Source organism: Aulonocara sp. 'chitande type north' Nkhata Bay, linkage group LG13 (assembly GCF_057382095.1).
Source record: "Aulonocara sp. 'chitande type north' Nkhata Bay isolate Kocher_YH1m ecotype deep benthic linkage group LG13, A_spYH_male_GT1.1, whole genome shotgun sequence".
NCBI classification, from domain to species: Eukaryota; Metazoa; Chordata; class Actinopteri; order Cichliformes; family Cichlidae; genus Aulonocara; species Aulonocara sp. 'chitande type north' Nkhata Bay.
In genome coordinates this window covers 24,378,011-24,396,236 of record NC_141356.1, presented here as the reverse complement: position 1 = coordinate 24,396,236, position 18,226 = coordinate 24,378,011, and the positions used below count along the sequence as shown (strand labels likewise).

At 39.4% G+C, this 18,226-nt stretch overlaps 1 protein-coding gene across 1 annotated transcript in view; it reads left to right on the top strand.

The window, feature by feature from the left end:
• The window catches only part of pcsk2 (proprotein convertase subtilisin/kexin type 2), a 31,033-nt gene that overhangs the window by 10,157 nt on the left and 2,650 nt on the right, over window positions 1-18,226 (top strand). The window contains exons 6-11 of the mRNA XM_086259328.1: window positions 5,701-5,777; window positions 6,719-6,807; window positions 7,370-7,545; window positions 12,217-12,432; window positions 14,003-14,103; window positions 15,437-15,664. Coding sequence (XP_086115454.1) covers window positions 5,701-5,777; window positions 6,719-6,807; window positions 7,370-7,545; window positions 12,217-12,432; window positions 14,003-14,103; window positions 15,437-15,664 — 887 coding nt within the window. The remainder of the gene's footprint in view (window positions 1-5,700; window positions 5,778-6,718; window positions 6,808-7,369; window positions 7,546-12,216; window positions 12,433-14,002; window positions 14,104-15,436; window positions 15,665-18,226) is intronic.

The following is an 18,226-nucleotide window of genomic DNA, read 5'->3' as shown; positions in this document are numbered from 1 at the left end:
TTCTTCCTCTGCAGCCATTAGTTTGAAAAGTCCCATGAGCCGGGTGAAATTTAGGAATGTTGCAGTTGGGCAGTCATTCCCTTCCTAGGAAACAACTGCTTCACTACAAAGATTCAACCACTGGATAAATTTCAGCATTTAACTTTTGATTTATCTGCATTCTACCATAGGAAAACCAAGTTAATTCAAACATGGCCCATTTATCCCCCTGAAGTTCAGTGAAATTCGTGTATTTAATGCATGAAGACTTCTTTACCCATGGCTCAGCTCTTCTATGTCTTGTCATCAATTTATTATTGTTATTATCATTGTTATTAACAGGGTAACACTAACACCGATAGACAGATAACTACATCACACCAGCAGCCACTTTAGAACCACCAGTTAACCTGGTAAGCCCGTCTTTGGACAGACTCAAACACAGAACCTTCTTACTGTGAGGTGACCGGTAGCTCTGTGCTGATACACTGATATAACTAATCTAACTACATTACGTATAGTATTTAATGCTGTCAGTTAGTGTTCTCTTTGTTCTATCCTCTCCTGGTTTATATAATGCCCTTCTACTCTCACGTAACACTCAAATCCTTTTTTACACTGCAAACTGGATCCACAGACACAATTTCAACACTCACAGACACGTGAGCCCACATGGATGTCTCAGGAGATATGTGGGGTTCAAAGGTCTAAATAACTAATGACTCTGACTTCTAAATTCAACTTCTATATTGTTGAATGTCTGTGGTTGTAAAAGCATTTTAGAATCTTTTAGATTCTTTATACTGAAAATGACAATCATCTTGGTTTTCAAATGACTAATGAGCTTTCTCAAGAAAGTAATCATAAGAGTATAAATACTGATTTTGGCACTTGTATCCACCTGTAAATGATTTCTCTATAATGTTAAGTAATCGGCTGCACTGCGTGTTGAATGAGTGGCGTGCCATGAAACAACCAAGGCATTTTGAAGAAGCCAGTGTGTTTCAGGCTGATGAGATGGCATTTTAAAATACCACAGTGATGCCGCTTGTTAATTTAGTTTGTTACTTATATGGGCATGGATGCGTTTCTTTAGCTTTTGCTACTTCAAATCAAACGGCACACAAACACTCTTGTGCGTACACTCTTGCAAATGTTTTCATGTATCGCTAAATTATCAGATATGCAAAGATATGCCATGTATGAGATCTCTAACTTTTGTGTTTGATAACATTTAAGGATAATTTAATTATTTACAATTATTATGGTGTTTCTAGGGGTGTGACCTTAGCACCAAAAAGGTTGAAATCTGCATAAGACTGTAAACAGATTAAGACACTAATAGTATTTTGAGACATAAGGGTTGAAATGTGAGCGGATTTCAAACTGTGCTGATTCATGGACATATTCTAGATTTTTATTAAATGAAAATGTAATTACTGGCTGATTTCAGTGACCACTACAGATTGCTGTGTATGGTTGTCAGAGCAATTTTCTTTCTTTTTTTTTTAGTCAAAAGTTGCATGAGCGATATGGCACAAGAAAGAGACTGCTTATTTATAGGGGCCATAGTTCTGAGACAAGTGCATGCAACTTGAGCAATGGTGTTATTTGTTATTCGCTTTAGAGGATATAACATTTGTCTTTTCTCTTTTAAATTGAACTTTGTGAAAGGTTGTAATATTGAGTTTTAGGTCCTTTCTGAGGAATGTCATGTTGTTTTCTGTAATGGAGAGATGTCTTCACAAAGACTTTTTAAAAGATTTTAAAGGGAATTATGTGGCCTAAGATTATGTCCACTAAAACTGAGAATAGGCAGTGTAAACTCCCTGAAATTGGTTGGGACCTTGTACTATAGTTAAAGTGTTTTGCCAAGGGCTTCCAAGAAATCGTGCATTAACTTTCCTACATTATAAATTTGCTTATCAGCACTAGTGGCCTGTTGAAATCTGTCCTGATAACATGATAAATGGTTCTGGGAGAGATACATAAGAAAGTTTTGTCTGAGTTTCCCCCTTCATCACCAACATACCTCAGGAAATAAAACAAATTTTAACTACTTAGAGCAATTTCTCAGGGGTCCCACTAATATGTCGTATTACACTGACTTGGTCCAGTCATTCCCATGTTGGGCCGGACAAAACAACATGATTTGTAAAATAAGGAGAGGGTTAGATTAACATCTTTAAGCTCTTCTTAAATGTTTTCAGTATTTTCAGTACTTTTACCACTTCAGGTTAAAAAGTTAAAAGTAGTGTTTAAATAAAGCCATAGTAAAATTTAAAGGTGAAATATCTCTTTGACAGGATATCTTAAAAAGGCTTAGTGTAAATGTGGCAAGAGCCCTGCCCGGATACATCTTCTCCTTTTGGCCCGATAAGCCAAAAAGCTGACAGAAATATGGAGTAAACGAAGTTGTACAGTTGTACAGTTGCACAACCTTACTTTGCAGCTGTCAATTGAGTGAATGAGCTGTTAACTCGTGTGATCTAATTCTTACTATAGCTGACTCTAGAAAAAAAAAATACTTGCCTCACTACCACATGAGCATGGATGGATGACAAGTTTGCTTCATTGTTCACTTAAGTACCATAAGCTCATGTGACAGTGAACAGCTAGTGGTTGCTGGGGAAAGCTGACGAGGCTGAGGCTCGGCAGAATCCATTATTCCGACTGTTGCTGTGCACAGGACAGCAGAGAAAGAGTAGAGCCTGATTGATAGCAGAAGAAGAGCTTGAGAAGCACAGAAAGTCATTCATCGACAGGCTTGGTGTCATTTATTACTAGGGCTCAGGACTTTTCACTTCATTTAATAAAAGACAACAAGGACACACTTCTGCGTCTGACGTGGACTCAAAATCTATTAGGGAACGGCATGTTCTAGTTTCAAATGTTTCTGCTCTGAGTATTAACATTTAAAGACAAAACTTTAGATTTCTAACTTTGCTTTTGTTGAGCCATATGTTATATGTAATTTTTGTGTGGCATCATACCTACTTAGAGCACGAAAAGAGGAAACCAAATGTCACAAATACTTTAGGTAACTTTCACCTTTCTGTTTATTACCCCTTCTCTTTAAACAATTACATAGTTATGAAGTGATCTCCATCACGTAACCCTAGTGGCTCTAAGTATTTGTACTGTCCTCTAGTTGTCTGCTCCACATTGTGATAATTACAGTGTTTCTCCATTGGGTCACTAAGCTATTGTCGTTTTTCTTCTTCCATTGTTGCTGACTGAGTCATCTCCTCCAAATGCCAGCCTACACAGCTCACAATCTGCAGCATGGAAACAGCCTCCAAGAATGATCTGATGTATTTGGGTCTGTAGCTAATGAACAGTGCTGTGTTTTCTCCGTGACCACACAAAGCGGCATGTTATAGGGACTAAATACACAGCTCAAAACAGGATGCACTCCAAGTGACAAGAGTGACAAGTAAAGGAGAGACTTCACCTGCTGCAATAAGTCAATAGGTCATTTTGTATTAAAGTAAGAACAAGTGTAGTGTTTACCCGAGGATGTCTTACTGTGTGTGAATATCTTCCAGACATGGTTATTCTGATAATTCTGTTGACTGGGTTACTATCTGTCAGCGGATGTGTGTCTGTCTCCTGCATTTTCTTTCTCTTGCTTTTCCGTTGCTGTTTGCTCTGATCATATTACTTTTGGCCATGTGGAATTAAATGTTGGCAGTGATTTGGCCATTACTTTCTCAGTTTGAAATCCCCACTGTGACCACACATTACTTTAGTATTGCCGCAGATTAAATATTGGTAGTTAAGTGTTGCATGAAGGTGTTCAAATGAGTTTTAATGTATAAACCATACTGTAAGTTTATTAGGATAAGCTAGCTAAATCTAATACAGTCGAATACAATTCTGCACTACAATAAATCATGTCTTTATGAAGGTTAGACAATAATGTTCAATGCTGATGTAAGCTTTTCTATGCTGCTCTAAGGTATTGTGCAAAAGTCTCGAGCCGCCACTCATTTCTTTATATTTTGCTTCCAAAGAACCAGGCCAGACTTTTTAAAGTGATCTAGGCCAACAGTTCTCCAGGCTTTCTAAAGGTCTTTCAGTGTTTTTCTTTGGACATTGACTGCTTCTTTACTGAGTCTTATCTTTTTAATTTCAGAGGAATTGTTTTTTTTTTTGTTTATTTGTTTTAGCCACTTAGCACTGACCTATCAATCTTTCAAACATAAAAAGGCATATATCTTAAAGGATGAATCAGTATTGTCTAGATAACATTTGTTCTATGGTGACAACTTGGCAAAGAACCAATTTGTTCCAATTTTCTTAGCTGAATCTGTGAAAAATGTCAAAGATAACACAGTTTGACTTGCATGAAATATATTTTTTTCAGTAAGGTGAAAAAAAATAGCTATTAAATGAAAACCTAGGCAAGTCTTGGCATAGTGTGCAGTGTGTCCTTAAGAAGAATTGAAGAAACTGGACAAGCGGAGGACAAAAGAGGAAGTACTAGGCTTAAAAAACTACTACAGTTGAACAGTATTTGAAAGTCATGTACTCAAAAATAGGAAAACAAACAAAAGACCTGCCAGAAGACCTGAGAGATGCATCTGTCATTTCAGTTGATTCATCGACTTTTTTCTGAAGTCTTAACAGAAATGATCTCAATAAAAGTGTGGCTGTCAAGGACTGAGTCATTCTTCAGGTAGGGAAACAGGTTGAGGTATGCCAAATTACACAAGAACTGGCAGGTATGAACTGAATGATAAATCCATCTTTGATTCAAATATCAGTATGTATGAAAGAGGTCAGGTAAAACAGTGAGAGTTGAAGTCATCTGTGAAACATAGTGGTGGGTCTGGTATAGTTTAAGGTGGCATTTCAGGCACTGGTGTTGGAAATCTTTTCACAATTGTGGAAATTATGATCACGGAAAAGTATTTTGGTCCAACACACCATGCTGTAGCATGTCTGGAAATACTCTAATTGGCAATGACTGCATTGTTCAGCATGGCAATGAGGTCAAATATAAAAGCATAAAAGATAGAAAAACACATAATGGACACTATCATTCATGGACTGGCCTCCCCAGAGCCTGGACCTCAGCATTGTAGCAGTGTGATCATCTTGACACGCAATGGAGGAAAACTCAACCAACACAAAAAGAAAAGCTTTGAATGCCCTTCAAGAAACTCAGAGAGTTATTTCTGAAGACAACTTTAAAGAATTCCCAGAAAACCTAAGAGAGTTCAAGCTGTGTAAATAAAGGTGGTCAGACCAAATAATGACTATTGTCTTATATATTCTGTTTTCATGTATGATTGCAAATGCTCCAAAAGACTACTTCACCTATTTTCCATTTTCCATGCAACATATAAAGGAATGTGCAAAGAAATTGTTTTTTTTGTTTTGTTTTGTTTTTTAACAAAAACAATATCAGACTAGATGTAGCCTGCCTTCACTGCTGCTTCATGCTGTAGTTTTGGCAAAAAAAAAGTGAATGAAAACATTTCTAAAAATGCCTAAATCTTCCCTGAGCTGCAGGTTGGGTGGCTAGATTTACCTGATTAGCTTCCGCACTAGCAAGCTTAGAATTCAAAATCACCCCTGACCGGTGCATAAGGATGACAGAACAGACTGTGATAAGGTCAGCACTTGACTGTGAAATGCTCTGCCCTGTCGTCTCTCCTGCTGTTTTTCTGTCTCTATGTTGTTTTCGTAAATGCATCCATTCGGTCCTTTCAGAATGCCGATGCCAGCTATGACTTCAGCAGCAATGACCCGTTCCCATTTCCGCGCTACACAGATGACTGGTTTAACAGGTAAAGCTCGCCCAGACATTGCCTATTTCTATATACACATACTCAGTGTGTTTTTGTGTGCACGTGTGTGCTCTCCCTAGAGTCTGGCAGCTCTCTTCTATTGATTTTCTCTCCACATAGTTCCATTAAGACATAATGGTGTGGTATAAACAGAGCTGTTGTCCAACACAAGAGAATAGAAAACACAATGGCTATTTTTAGCTTCTCACTTGGAGGAGATAAGGTGGATAAAGGCGGACAACCACAAGTCTAGTCTCCTCTCAGGGACAAGTGTTCATGGTGGTGACCTTCTGTCTGATAACGTCTTATCTGCCTCCCAATCACACCAGGGGATCCACTACCACTACAACACATATGGAGCAAAGGAGCAAAGAGAACTATATTCTTTCTCTATCTCTCCTTCTGTACCTCCATCTGCTCAGCTATATCTACATATGTGCAAGTGTCTGTTACATAGAGAAGCGGGTATTTGGGTCTGGTACTGAAGCAGTTGCTGACTGCCGGGCAATACTTGCTGGTTAATCGGCTGGTTGTTATAAATAGCTGCCTGTCTGTAGCAAAGCATGCTGGGAAAGAAGGGTTGACTGCAGTGTCCCTGTGGGGAGTAACGGGATGGAGACATAGACACGCATCACATGACGAACACAAAACGCTGATATGTGCAGTCGTACTCAGACTCATATAAATGCTCTGAAAATGGATGGAAATGTTGCTTTTCCTCAGGCAGATCCATTCTGTTAATTATAATAGATTTATGGCTAAATCTACCCATGCTGTTATCAATATCCTCATTCTAGACACACACAAAGGCAACAATGACAAGGGGTACAATGAATGTGTGAATGCTTAGCTCAGACCTAAACCACAATATATCATTTTCAAATGTATGTAAATGAATGCAAATCATTTTAAGCGCTTTCTTTGCTTTCCGCTGTCACAAGTCACGGCACAAGATGTGCTGGAGAGGTTTCTGCGGCAGCCAACAACAACATCTGTGGTGTGGGAGTCGCCTATAACTCCAAGGTGGCAGGTGTGTGTTATAATAAGCTTGCAGTTTCAACAGAGGAATAACAATGAGGGGACAGCAATGTTAAACACGATGATGGTGATGTGGTGAAAGCTGGGAGGGTGATTCAGCAAGGGAGATACTAAATGCTTCACCTATAAAATATACTGTAGGGCATTATGGAAGAGTAGAGTTACATTGCTGAAACATGTTAAAATGGTATTTCTCTACTCACAGAAGTAGGAAGATTTAGATTCAACTGAAAAACAGGACAAGAGTCCAGTTTTTGTTTCATTTTGATTTTGATTTTGATTTTTTCGCTTTTTGAGTAACAAATTAGAAATAAGAAAATCAGTACTGACAGCTTGATTTATGTTCTGCTACAAAGCTAACATAAAGATTTGCTTTAAACATTGTTTAGGGTTTACATGCATGAATGCATCATACTTTTTGCACACTATGGATATGCAAAACCTATGCTTTCTTTAATTAGCAAGTAAATTAGTAACTTATACTTACTTTTTGGTATCAACTTGACGGCATCTGTTTGTACCACAAAACTGGAGTCAGACTTTTACTCTTTCAGGTATCAGAATGCTGGACCAGCCATTTATGACTGACATCATTGAGGCATCATCCATCAGTCACATGCCCCAGATTATTGACATCTACAGTGCTAGCTGGGGACCAACTGATGATGGCAAGACAGTGGATGGACCCAGAGAGCTCACATTGCAGGCTATGGCAGACGGCGTGAACAAGGTAAAGGCGCACCTTCACCTTGTGCTGTGAGCTTTAACCTGTGATGGAAATTTATCTTTAAATCTCTTGAATGAAATCTTCATTTTTTTAGTGCCGCCCCCTGTGAAGGTTTTACTCACCCTTGAAGTGGCACTAACAAGTACACAGGGTCTTTTATTACACCAGCTGTAGGGTTTTGAGAAATTGAGTAAAGTCACCTGTTCAAAACTGTAAATGGGTTGTGGTTACCATAAGATTTTCTTTTCATTTTGTTTTTAATTTAATGTTTCAATTAGTTTCTAGAGTATGATTTCATATTCTTTTTATTGTGTTTAGTTTTATTACATTTTCTTTTTTATTACTATTCTTCTAGAATGAGGTGATTTGTCAGGTGCTTATGTTTTACATGTTCATAAGAGACATTAGAATACAAATATATTTAATTACCTTTAATTGACTCACTATCATGTAGGTAGTCTAAAGACTCAATACACACCTTGTTCAACAAAATGCTGTATGATTTGTTTTTGTTTTATCTCAGATTTGTGAGTGCACTTATTTCTGTTTTTAAGTTTAATATTTATTTTATTTCCATTAATTAAAATGTTTAGCGTTTAGTTTTTAATCTAGTTTTAGTCAAAGTCAAAGCATTTGCATGTACGTAACAATCCCAATTACTCTCAAATATACTTTGTGTTTTGTGCCAGTTATCAAATGTAGGCAAATGTAGTTAAACAAGTGCAACTGTGGACAATCTATCGCTCAACTTTAATATGACAGCATTGTACTTATGAGCATTTTAGCAAAGCTTAAAGCATGTAGATTACAATGCAGACTCATAGAGGCCTCACACTCTTTGTCATGTTTTGCTTGAGTGATGCTCATGAGCCAAATTACTCTTTGCGGATGGTGAGGCACAAGTAACTACTATACTAACGCAAAGATGAAAAGGTGATACCTTCAGGGTACCATGCGCTCTACAGTACACTGATGCTGAACTACAGCCAGTGTAGATCAGTGTAGATTTTTTCACTCATCCAAGTGACTTCTTCAGTCTCAGCTGACTGCAGATTTCTCCAACCCTTATGAACAGCACATTTGCATAGTGACTGAAACTAAGACCACTGACTAACAATGGGCCGTGTGGTCAGTTTCCTGATTATTAATATACAAACTGTCAACGACCATTGATCAGTGGCCATGAGTACCATTCACACAAAGTTGGGGAATGGCTGCAATCAAAGCATTGGAAGATGGTGAAAGATGAACCCTTCGGCCCCCTAAAGGGATGGTCTTCCCTCCTTGACTCAAACCAGCATTCCTCCCTGTCCAGGATGCCTTTCTCCAGTTAAACATACAGTGGGGCAAAAAAGTATTTAGTCAGCCACCGATTGTGCAAGTTCCCCCACCTAAAATGATGACAGAGGTCAGTAATTTGCACCAGAGGTACACTTCAACTGTGAGAGACAGAATGTGAAAAAAAAATCCATGAATCCACATGGTAGGATTTGTAAAGAATTTATTCGTAAATCAGGGTGGAAAATAAGTATTTGGTCAATAACAAAAATACAACTCAATACTTTGTAACATAACCTTTGTTGGCAATAACAGAGGTCAAACGTTTACTATAGGTCTTTACCAGGTTTGCACACACAGTAGCTGGTATTTTGGCCCATTCCTCCATGCAGATCTTCTCGAGAGCAGTGATGTTTTGGGGCTGTCGCCGAGCAACACGGACTTTCAACTCCCGCCACAGATTTTCTATGGGGTTGAGGTCTGGAGACTGGCTAGGCCACTCCAGGACTTTCAAATGCTTCTTACGGAGCCACTCCTTTGTTGCCCGGGCGGTGTGTTTTGGATCATTGTCATGTTGGAAGACCCAGCCTCGTTTCATCTTCAAAGTTCTCACTGATGGAAGGAGGTTTTGGCTCAAAATCTCACGATACATGGCCCCATTCATTCTGTCCTTAACACGGATCAGTCGTCCTGTCCCCTTGGCAGAAAAACAGCCCCATAGCATGATGTTTCCACCCCCATGCTTCACAGTAGGTATGGTGTTCTTGGGATGCAACTCAGTATTCTTCTTCCTCCAAACACGACGAGTTGAGTTTATACCAAAAAGGTCTACTTTGGTTTCATCTGACCACATGACATTCTCCCAATCCTCTGCTGTATCATCCATGTGCTCTCTGGCAAACTTCAGACGGGCCTGGACATGCACTGGCTTCAGCAGCGGAACACGTCTGGCACTGCGGGATTTGATTCCCTGCCGTTGTAGTGTGTTACTGATGGTGACCTTTGTTACTTTGGTCCCAGCTCTCTGCAGGTCATTCACCAGGTCCCCCCGTGTGGTTCTGGGATCTTTGCTCACCGTTCTCATGATCATTCTGACCCCACGGGATGAGATCTTGCGTGGAGCCCCAGATCGAGGGAGATTATCAGTGGTCTTGTATGTCTTCCATTTTCTGATGATTGCTCCCACAGTTGATTTTTTCACACCAAGCTGCTTGCCTATTGTAGATTCACTCTTCCCAGTCTGGTGCAGGTCTACAATACTTTTCCTGGTGTCCTTCGAAAGCTCTTTGGTCTTGGCCATGGCGGAGTTTGGAGTCTGACTGTTTGCGGCTGTGGACAGGTGTCTTTTATACAGATGATGAGTTCAAACAGGTGCCATTCATACAGGTAACGAGTGGGGGACAGAAAAGCTTCTTACAGAAGACGTTACAGGTCTGTGAGAGCCAGAGATTTTCCTTGTTTGAGGTGACCAAATACTTATTTTCCACCCTAATTTACGAATACATTCTTTACAAATCCTACCATGTGGATTCATGGATTTTTTTTCACATTCTGTCTCTCACAGTTGAAGTGTACCTCTGGTGCAAATTACTGACCTCTGTCATCATTTTAAGTGGGGAAACTTGCACAATCGGTGGCTGACTAAATACTTTTTTGCCCCACTGTAATCACCTTTCTGGGATTTCCTTACTGGATGACTGAGCATGCATGAACACACTCCATATTCACTTCCTAGAGACTTACTCTAACCTAACATCTACTACTAACCATTACTCTGACCTTGAAAATAAATAATTTTTCAATTTAGGGCCAGACAACATCAGCAGTGTCTGGACCAAACACACACACAAACACTCACACAGCTGTCATGCTAGTAGTGCCACTGCCAGTTGCTTGCCTGATTAATCATCATGTAGCCAGGTGTGGGTTGGTCTGAAATGACCCTGTCGTAGGCAGGGTAGGTGAGCGGGAGCAAAGCTCACTGTAATGTCTGATCATGTAAACACAACTAATCAAGCAGCCACTCTGCGATCTGCCACTTAGATTCTAATGATCACTTATGTAAGCTATTGTGTAGGCTGAACATGATGTGCATTGTGCACAAAGGGAAACATTTAAAATTAAGAAGCACGTTATTTCATATTAACAGCTGAATAAGGCAGCATGGCTTTAATGGAATTAAATACACTGGGTGCTGTTCCAAATGAAAGCACTTTGTTTGGATAGTGCAGGAGACAGATTGCAGAAGGCCTAAACATAGGTGTGCTCAACAACACTCAAACCTCTTTTTGCATTTCAAATAAAAAGAGATAAATAAGCATCATGAAAGGTAGGACATGGCACTCCTCCTCCACTTGATCCTTTGTTCTGTGGGGAAATGGTCGGCCTTTTGTAGAACAGGTGCAGCATTTGGTGAGGAGGATGCTCTCTGCGTGGAGCCACAGTCAGTTGTTTCATGTTTCAAGGCACTCTATCGGTAACAAAGATGTCATTTTACTGTGTTTAAATTTGCAGAATGAGGTGTAGAAAAAAAGACAAAAAAAATGCTGTCATTTTACCTTCCTCGACTGTAGCAATGCCAATTTACATGCTGTAATGGAAAAATAAGAGACAGGACAAAACAGGCTTGTGTGCCTGTGTGAGTTGCCAGTTCTGGTACACAATAGAAATTTCACTGAATTCTTTTGAGTGCTTTCTTTTTTCTTGTTGCTATCATTTGTGCAATCACAAAGTTTTTCATCAATGGCATTGTGTCTTTTTTAATATTACGACCTTCTGATGAGATCTGCCTGCTTTGCATGCTTACAGGCACAGAATATCACAATAAAATTTATTTAGCTCTAGAAATCAATTTATTTTAATACCAGTGGGCTGGACAGCGTGGGCCAGTGGAGTTTATGTGTTTTGCTTAAATGCTATCCTCTGTGTCGATCCTTTAATAATGTAAGATTGTTCATTGACTCCCTGCCAGTTTTCCCCAGATCCTTCTTTCTACTTCACGAAATAATAAAGAAGACAAATAATTAAACAAATTAAAAAAAAAACACCTGCCAAAAGACAGCAGAGTTTTGCCAGCTTTCAGTGGGCAGTGGGTGATTAAGCAGTTTCTTCTAAAGAGCATGCCCGAAGTGACTAAAAGAAATGATTCCAAATAGGAAACCACCACCTGTGACAAGGGAGGTCTGACTGGCCTGTTGTCAGTGAGTAATTGAGAAATATACACAGGAGTCCTGTTATTCAATCATTTAAAGTTCTAAGCAAAGTATCACGCATTGATATGCATCATAAACTCTCAGATTTCCAATTTTCATTTCACCCAAATGAATTCCAGCGAAAAAGACAAGAACTGTGACACACTTTCATTTCACTGGGATCATGATGATAATGTTGTTTTAGGGGCGCGGAGGGAAAGGCAGCATCTATGTCTGGGCCTCAGGAGATGGTGGTAGCTATGATGACTGTAACTGCGATGGTTATGCCTCAAGTATGTGGACAATCTCCATCAACTCTGCCATCAACGATGGGCGCACTGCTCTGTATGACGAGAGCTGCTCATCCACCCTGGCATCTACATTCAGTAATGGACGGAAGAGGAACCCAGAGGCTGGAGTGGTGAGTGTGCTTGTGTTTTATTTGATCTCAGTGTGCAACACAGTTCTGAAAGAAGAAACAACCTCAAATGTTTGCCGTAATGTCTATCAAATGTTTTGATAGTTCAGGGTCCCTGATCTTTTTCCATTCAAAGATGACTCAAGGCTTGTTTGTGATGTTAAATGCCTTTAAACGATGGCTCTTCTGATTCATAGATGGAACTGTAAATAGCTTTTCAATTCGCCCTGCAGTCAGAAGATACTATGAATGTAACTTATGAAGCTGTCAGTTTCTGATGGAAGAATTGCTCCTCATTGTGACGTACAGCCCAGCATTTAATTGCATAATGGATGTCTGTGTGTTTGTGTGAGTGTGTGTAAGTACAGCTGGCTCAAGCCTATCTGCACATTTACGTGAAGAACAAATACATGACATCTTGGGTTGTTTTAGGATAATCCCAGGATAATAATATATAATAATAATTGCTCTTCTGTCTTCGTATGCACATAAATTGATCAACATCCTATATAACATGCTTGTGAATGAAGCATGCAAAGGCAGCATAAGCGATTATGCAAATCACCTTTGGCTGTTGACAAAGTCATGGATCTTCCCAAGGGTTTCCCCTCTAATTAATGTCAGTCTGTTATCATTTCTAATTAAGCACAAATTAAAATTGAAATCACTGTTTATCCAGAGACATAAACATTTTCTCAATGTGTGTGCACAGCTATTCAGCCAAAGCACCCTGGTCATGCACATCTCTCTATGTCTTTTCATATTTGTGCAGAAACATAATAAAAAGGTTGTTTTGTATCTTGTGCACTCTCACTAACATAATTATAATATATGCAAAGACAATGAAAACACGTTAAATAAAGGATTTCATTGAAAATAGTATAAATACAACATGTCAAGTGCAAAAAATTGAATGCATGAATGTATATATTCTTTTAAAACTTTGTGCTTGTTTTTAATTTGATGCGAGCAATATGGTTCCAAATAGGACAACAGCATGTTTGCCCATGGCTTGCATCACGTGTCACTCTGTAAGTGGGAACCGAGGAGACCAGCCGTTGTAATTTTTCCCATTTTTGGCTTGACGTTTGCTTTTTAAATTTCGTAATGGCTCAGTAACAGGTCTGGAGTTGTGGCTTTCAGACGTCTTGCTAAGCACATGCACAACTGTGTCTATTTCAGACAAAATCACTGTTATTTCATACAATTTTTTTGTCCTTGTTCCCCGTGTCCACAACATTTATTTGTATTTCACAAAGTCCTTTAAAGAAATTCTGTACCGTATATGAAGAAATATTGGATTTTCTTTATGCATATTGAGTTATCTGATTTAATACAACAATTGTTATAACATATTACTGACTTACTATAATGAAATTTTGATTATAACGTTACATCTTTTTGCATATTTGCAACAATGGCAAAATCAACTACACAAAATAAAGATTAAAATTACTTTGATATATATAATTTTTTCACTTGTACTTGAAGAGTGCCTTCTAAAAACAAATTTAAACAATAAAAAATGTTGATTGATTCTACGTATAAAGTTGCCTTTTTGTGATTATTTTAGGCTACTACAGATCTGTACGGGAACTGCACACTGCGTCACTCGGGAACCTCAGCAGCAGCACCAGAGGCAGCTGGTGTCTTTGCTCTGGCTCTTGAGGCTAAGTATGTACTCTACTGGTCCTTTCAAAGTGCTATAATAATTGCGATTATTGATTTAGACAGACTGTCTGTATAAAAACATAATTAGGTTTCCTTATTCAACTTCACTCTGCTGGAGAAAGTGATAATCACAAGGTATAATTTTAACCATTAGATCTGGACAATCTTCAGTTTGTTTTTAAGTACAACCTCGAGCTTTTGTGTATTTCTGAAGTAATGGCTTTAACGTCCTCTGTCTGTGTGCATCTAAACTCCTTGAGAGCACAAATAATCTCTCCACTTTTCACAGAGTTGCTTATTTATCACAACTGTGAAAAGGAAAAACTGCACTCACTCTAACGCCCACAGAGCACAGACTCAATGTATGTTTGTACCAACGGCACAAATAACCCTGGATCAATGCTCTTTATACCTTAGTGCAAGGCTAAAAGAAATTCAGTTCATTTTCTTTTAAGAGGTCTCAGTACTTTCCCATATATGTCAGATGATACCAAAAAAAACCAAACAAATAAAACAACACTTATTATCTTAGCTTGCTGAAAATATTTCTGTCTGGAGGCTAATCTTTGCAATCTATGGATTCCATTCTTGATGTGTCATACTAAATCTGTCAATCATGCCATTTACACTCCATTACAAGATAGAATTCACTTTATGAGTTTCATTAGTTCTAAAGAAAAGGATCCTTGTGGATCAGAAAGTAATTGAAAACATTTACACTTAAGCAAACCCACCCACACATTATTATGAAACCTGGAGAATTACAGCTTCTATAATCCTCGAGGGGAGACGTTTCCTTTTCTCAGATGCTTCATTTCTCACGTTAAAGGGTGACAAGATTCTCTTGCCTTTAACTAACACCAGATAGTGAAGTTGAGTAAAGAAATGGTGTTTGCTTTGCACACACAATAATGATGTTGCTGTTGGGAGGAGCGGATGCTCACCCTGTCCGGCAGCAAATAACCCACGAGCCTTTTTACTGCCCAAACACACTTGAATCGTGCAGCAGCAGGAGTCAGTGAGTCAGCCAGAACAAAGCTGTCACTACACACAGCCAATATAATGGAGGGAGACACAGACAAAAGCAACCTTCTGCCTCCAAGCATAGACTCTATGATGTTTTAGATAATTGAATTAATTTTAGCAAACCCACGAATCAGAAATGTTTACAAATGTAACATTTGTTTTCTTTTGCTTTTACTACTTGTAACTAAGCTTTCCGTGTTTTTCTAGTTAGCCCTACCACAGCTAACCTACAATGCTGTCTCTTCTCTGTCACTCTTTTTTTTCCCCCCTTGCCTTTGTCATATGTGCACTCATGACTGTCAATCCACAGCCCTAACCTGACATGGAGAGACATGCAGCACCTGTCAGTCCTAACTTCTAAGAGAAACCAGCTCCATGACGAAGTTCACCAGTGGCGAAGGAATGGCGTGGGACTCGAGTTCAATCACCTTTTTGGCTATGGCGTGCTGGATGCTGGTGGCATGGTGAAAATGGCAAAGGAATGGAAAACTGTGCCTGAGCGTTTTCATTGTGTAGCTGGATCCATTCAGGAAGTCCAGTGAGTCACATTTCTACTTATTCTGCATTTTCTTGTGCCCCAAATGCTGCATATTACATATGTACGCTGTATAGTCCACGATCTCAAACTGCTTTTTTACCCAAAAGTTTAAAAGTGAAACCCTGCTGAGTGCAAAAGACACACTCAAATAATTACTGGGTAATCCCAGTATGGCCCAATTCAATAAAACATTGCAAAGGGAGTGTCTACTTCATGATGCTGTAATGTTTGGATTGGGTCATCAGTCTCTGCTGGTCTTGAACCTCTAAAAGATCAACATTGAATACCCTGGTAGAGGAGGAATTACATTTCTAAATTTCATCTTAAATTAAACATCTAAAGTGGTCATATAGATTTGAGCATTTTGTCTAGTGTTGTCTTGTTTTGATTGATAGTGACAGTTTTGCTAATTTTACTTCCCTGGGATGTTTGACCTTCATCGCGAAGAATAACGTATGTGCTCAGTTTACCAGATGACTAATTTATCTGTTAAAGGGAAGTGACTGAGTGCACATCATGAAGTCTGCACTTACCAGAAGGATTTTGTGTCAATACAACTACAGATAGGGGACAAAATAAAGGAAAAGCCTGCAATCGCCTACGGAGAAAGGTGATATGGTGGTTCTCTAAAGCCGTGAGGGTGAGGGGTAGGGGAACTGCTGGCATGGTTTGGGTCCAGATGTGTCATATGTGCGAAGCTTTCCTACAAATCAATACAAAGTTGCTATGGATGATAATTATATTTATCCTATGATGGAACACCTCTGTTCTGCTGGGAGTGGTCTCTTCCAGGATGTCAATACTCCAAACCATAGGATACAAGCAGTCACTGAATGTTTGAGTATGGCAATAATATGAAGTACACAGTGAACTATATCACAACCTAAGCGAGATTTTAACCTGATGTCTAAGGTAACGTTCTACTCCACCACCATTAAAACAACTGCTTTGATCCTTGTCTCCAGGAGATTCCACGAGACCTTTAAAATTTTGTTGGTTTTCCTTTAATTTGCTAATGTTACCATTACTATTGTTGTTTCCCAGTGTGCACTCACAAGAAATCTATGTCTACAAAATGTCTGGGGAGCATCTTTAGCAACAGAATTACTAAAGCACAGAAGGGAATATGTAACATGCTTAAAACTGCATGCCTGTTACAAGTAACCTTTATGAGTCATATGTCTGAGTGCGTAATCAAGTTGTGGCTACATCAGGAGTTGGCGGGAAGGAGGCAATATAGTTTTTTGGATGGGATTCCTTTAAAATGACTATATCATTCTAAGCATGATGCATTTCTCACATGAAATAATGTTAACTACATCAGTTCGAGCTCTGGCAGCTTCAGTCTCTGCCCTCATATTTCACAGATGCAGCTGTAGTTAATGCGTCCTCCCTCTCGTCTTATCCTCACTACATTAGTACATTACCTTTCCCTGTATTTTGTCCATCTACAGCCTTGCTTTCACTTCACTGTGCTTCCAATCTCCATCTCTGTCTTAATTCCTTCCTCTGATTCCCCTGTCCCCACCACTGCACCAGTCACAAGGGTTCTGGTATCCATTCATCTGTCATATCGTAAGGCTTTGAGCTTAAGTGTGCGATGCCTGGTGGTTTCCTCCATCCCTCTTATTTGCTCTAATTAGAGCAACACAAGTAGGCTTGGAGTTCCCTGGAAATGCCATCAATCCTGGCGGAGGTGTACATTTGTGTAGATGTGTGTGACCTAAAGTAATGCTTTAACATGTATTGTGAAAGTGTCAGTGTGTGGGTGAAGATAAAAAGCTGAGTGAATGCAGTCCGTCTTTGTATTTTCTTCCACCATCAACACCCACAGTACCTTATTTCGGTCTCTAATCAGAGCTTCACAGACGATTCAGTCACGACAACATGGTGTGAAAATGTTCCTTTGTGTGCTTGTGTGTGTCTGTGTGTCTGTGTGTCCCTCCCCTGAGTTCAGTGACAGATAAAAAAAAAGAGCATGGTACAGCTTTTATTGCATCCCTGGAGAGACCACATGCAAATGGTGGAAAGAACCTGCTCTCTTATACAGAGTGCTGGTGACTTTACACTGGATATTTAAGCTTCCAGTGCAAAAAACAAAACAAAACCCCCAAACAAAAAATAACCTATTTTTTACACAGAGATGAAAAAGGTTTTCATATCTCAGGGAAAAATGAGTAGCGGGTGATGTTCATAGGTAAGAAGCTCCAAAAGAAACCTCTCTCTTCTTTTGAGTGGTGTATTGAAAGCTATACTGGCTGTGCCATATTTTTCATCAGTTCACTGTTTCCAAAGCAGCACTGCAGGGTTTTTGCTGCCTCTATTGTGGTAGAGCTATAATTACAACAAGCCCACCTCTGATGATATTGTATCAGCGGAGAAAAGCAATAAACACTAACATCGCCATTCTAGCAAACACACTCTCAGCACTGATCTGATAGCTGCTCGGGCTCGCTGCAGCTTACTTTGCTGGAGGAGAACTTCTCATTATCAGTGGAGCTGGCACACAGTGCCACGCTGTGTGGCAGGTTTGTTTTTAATCTCCACTGGTCCTGCCCTTCA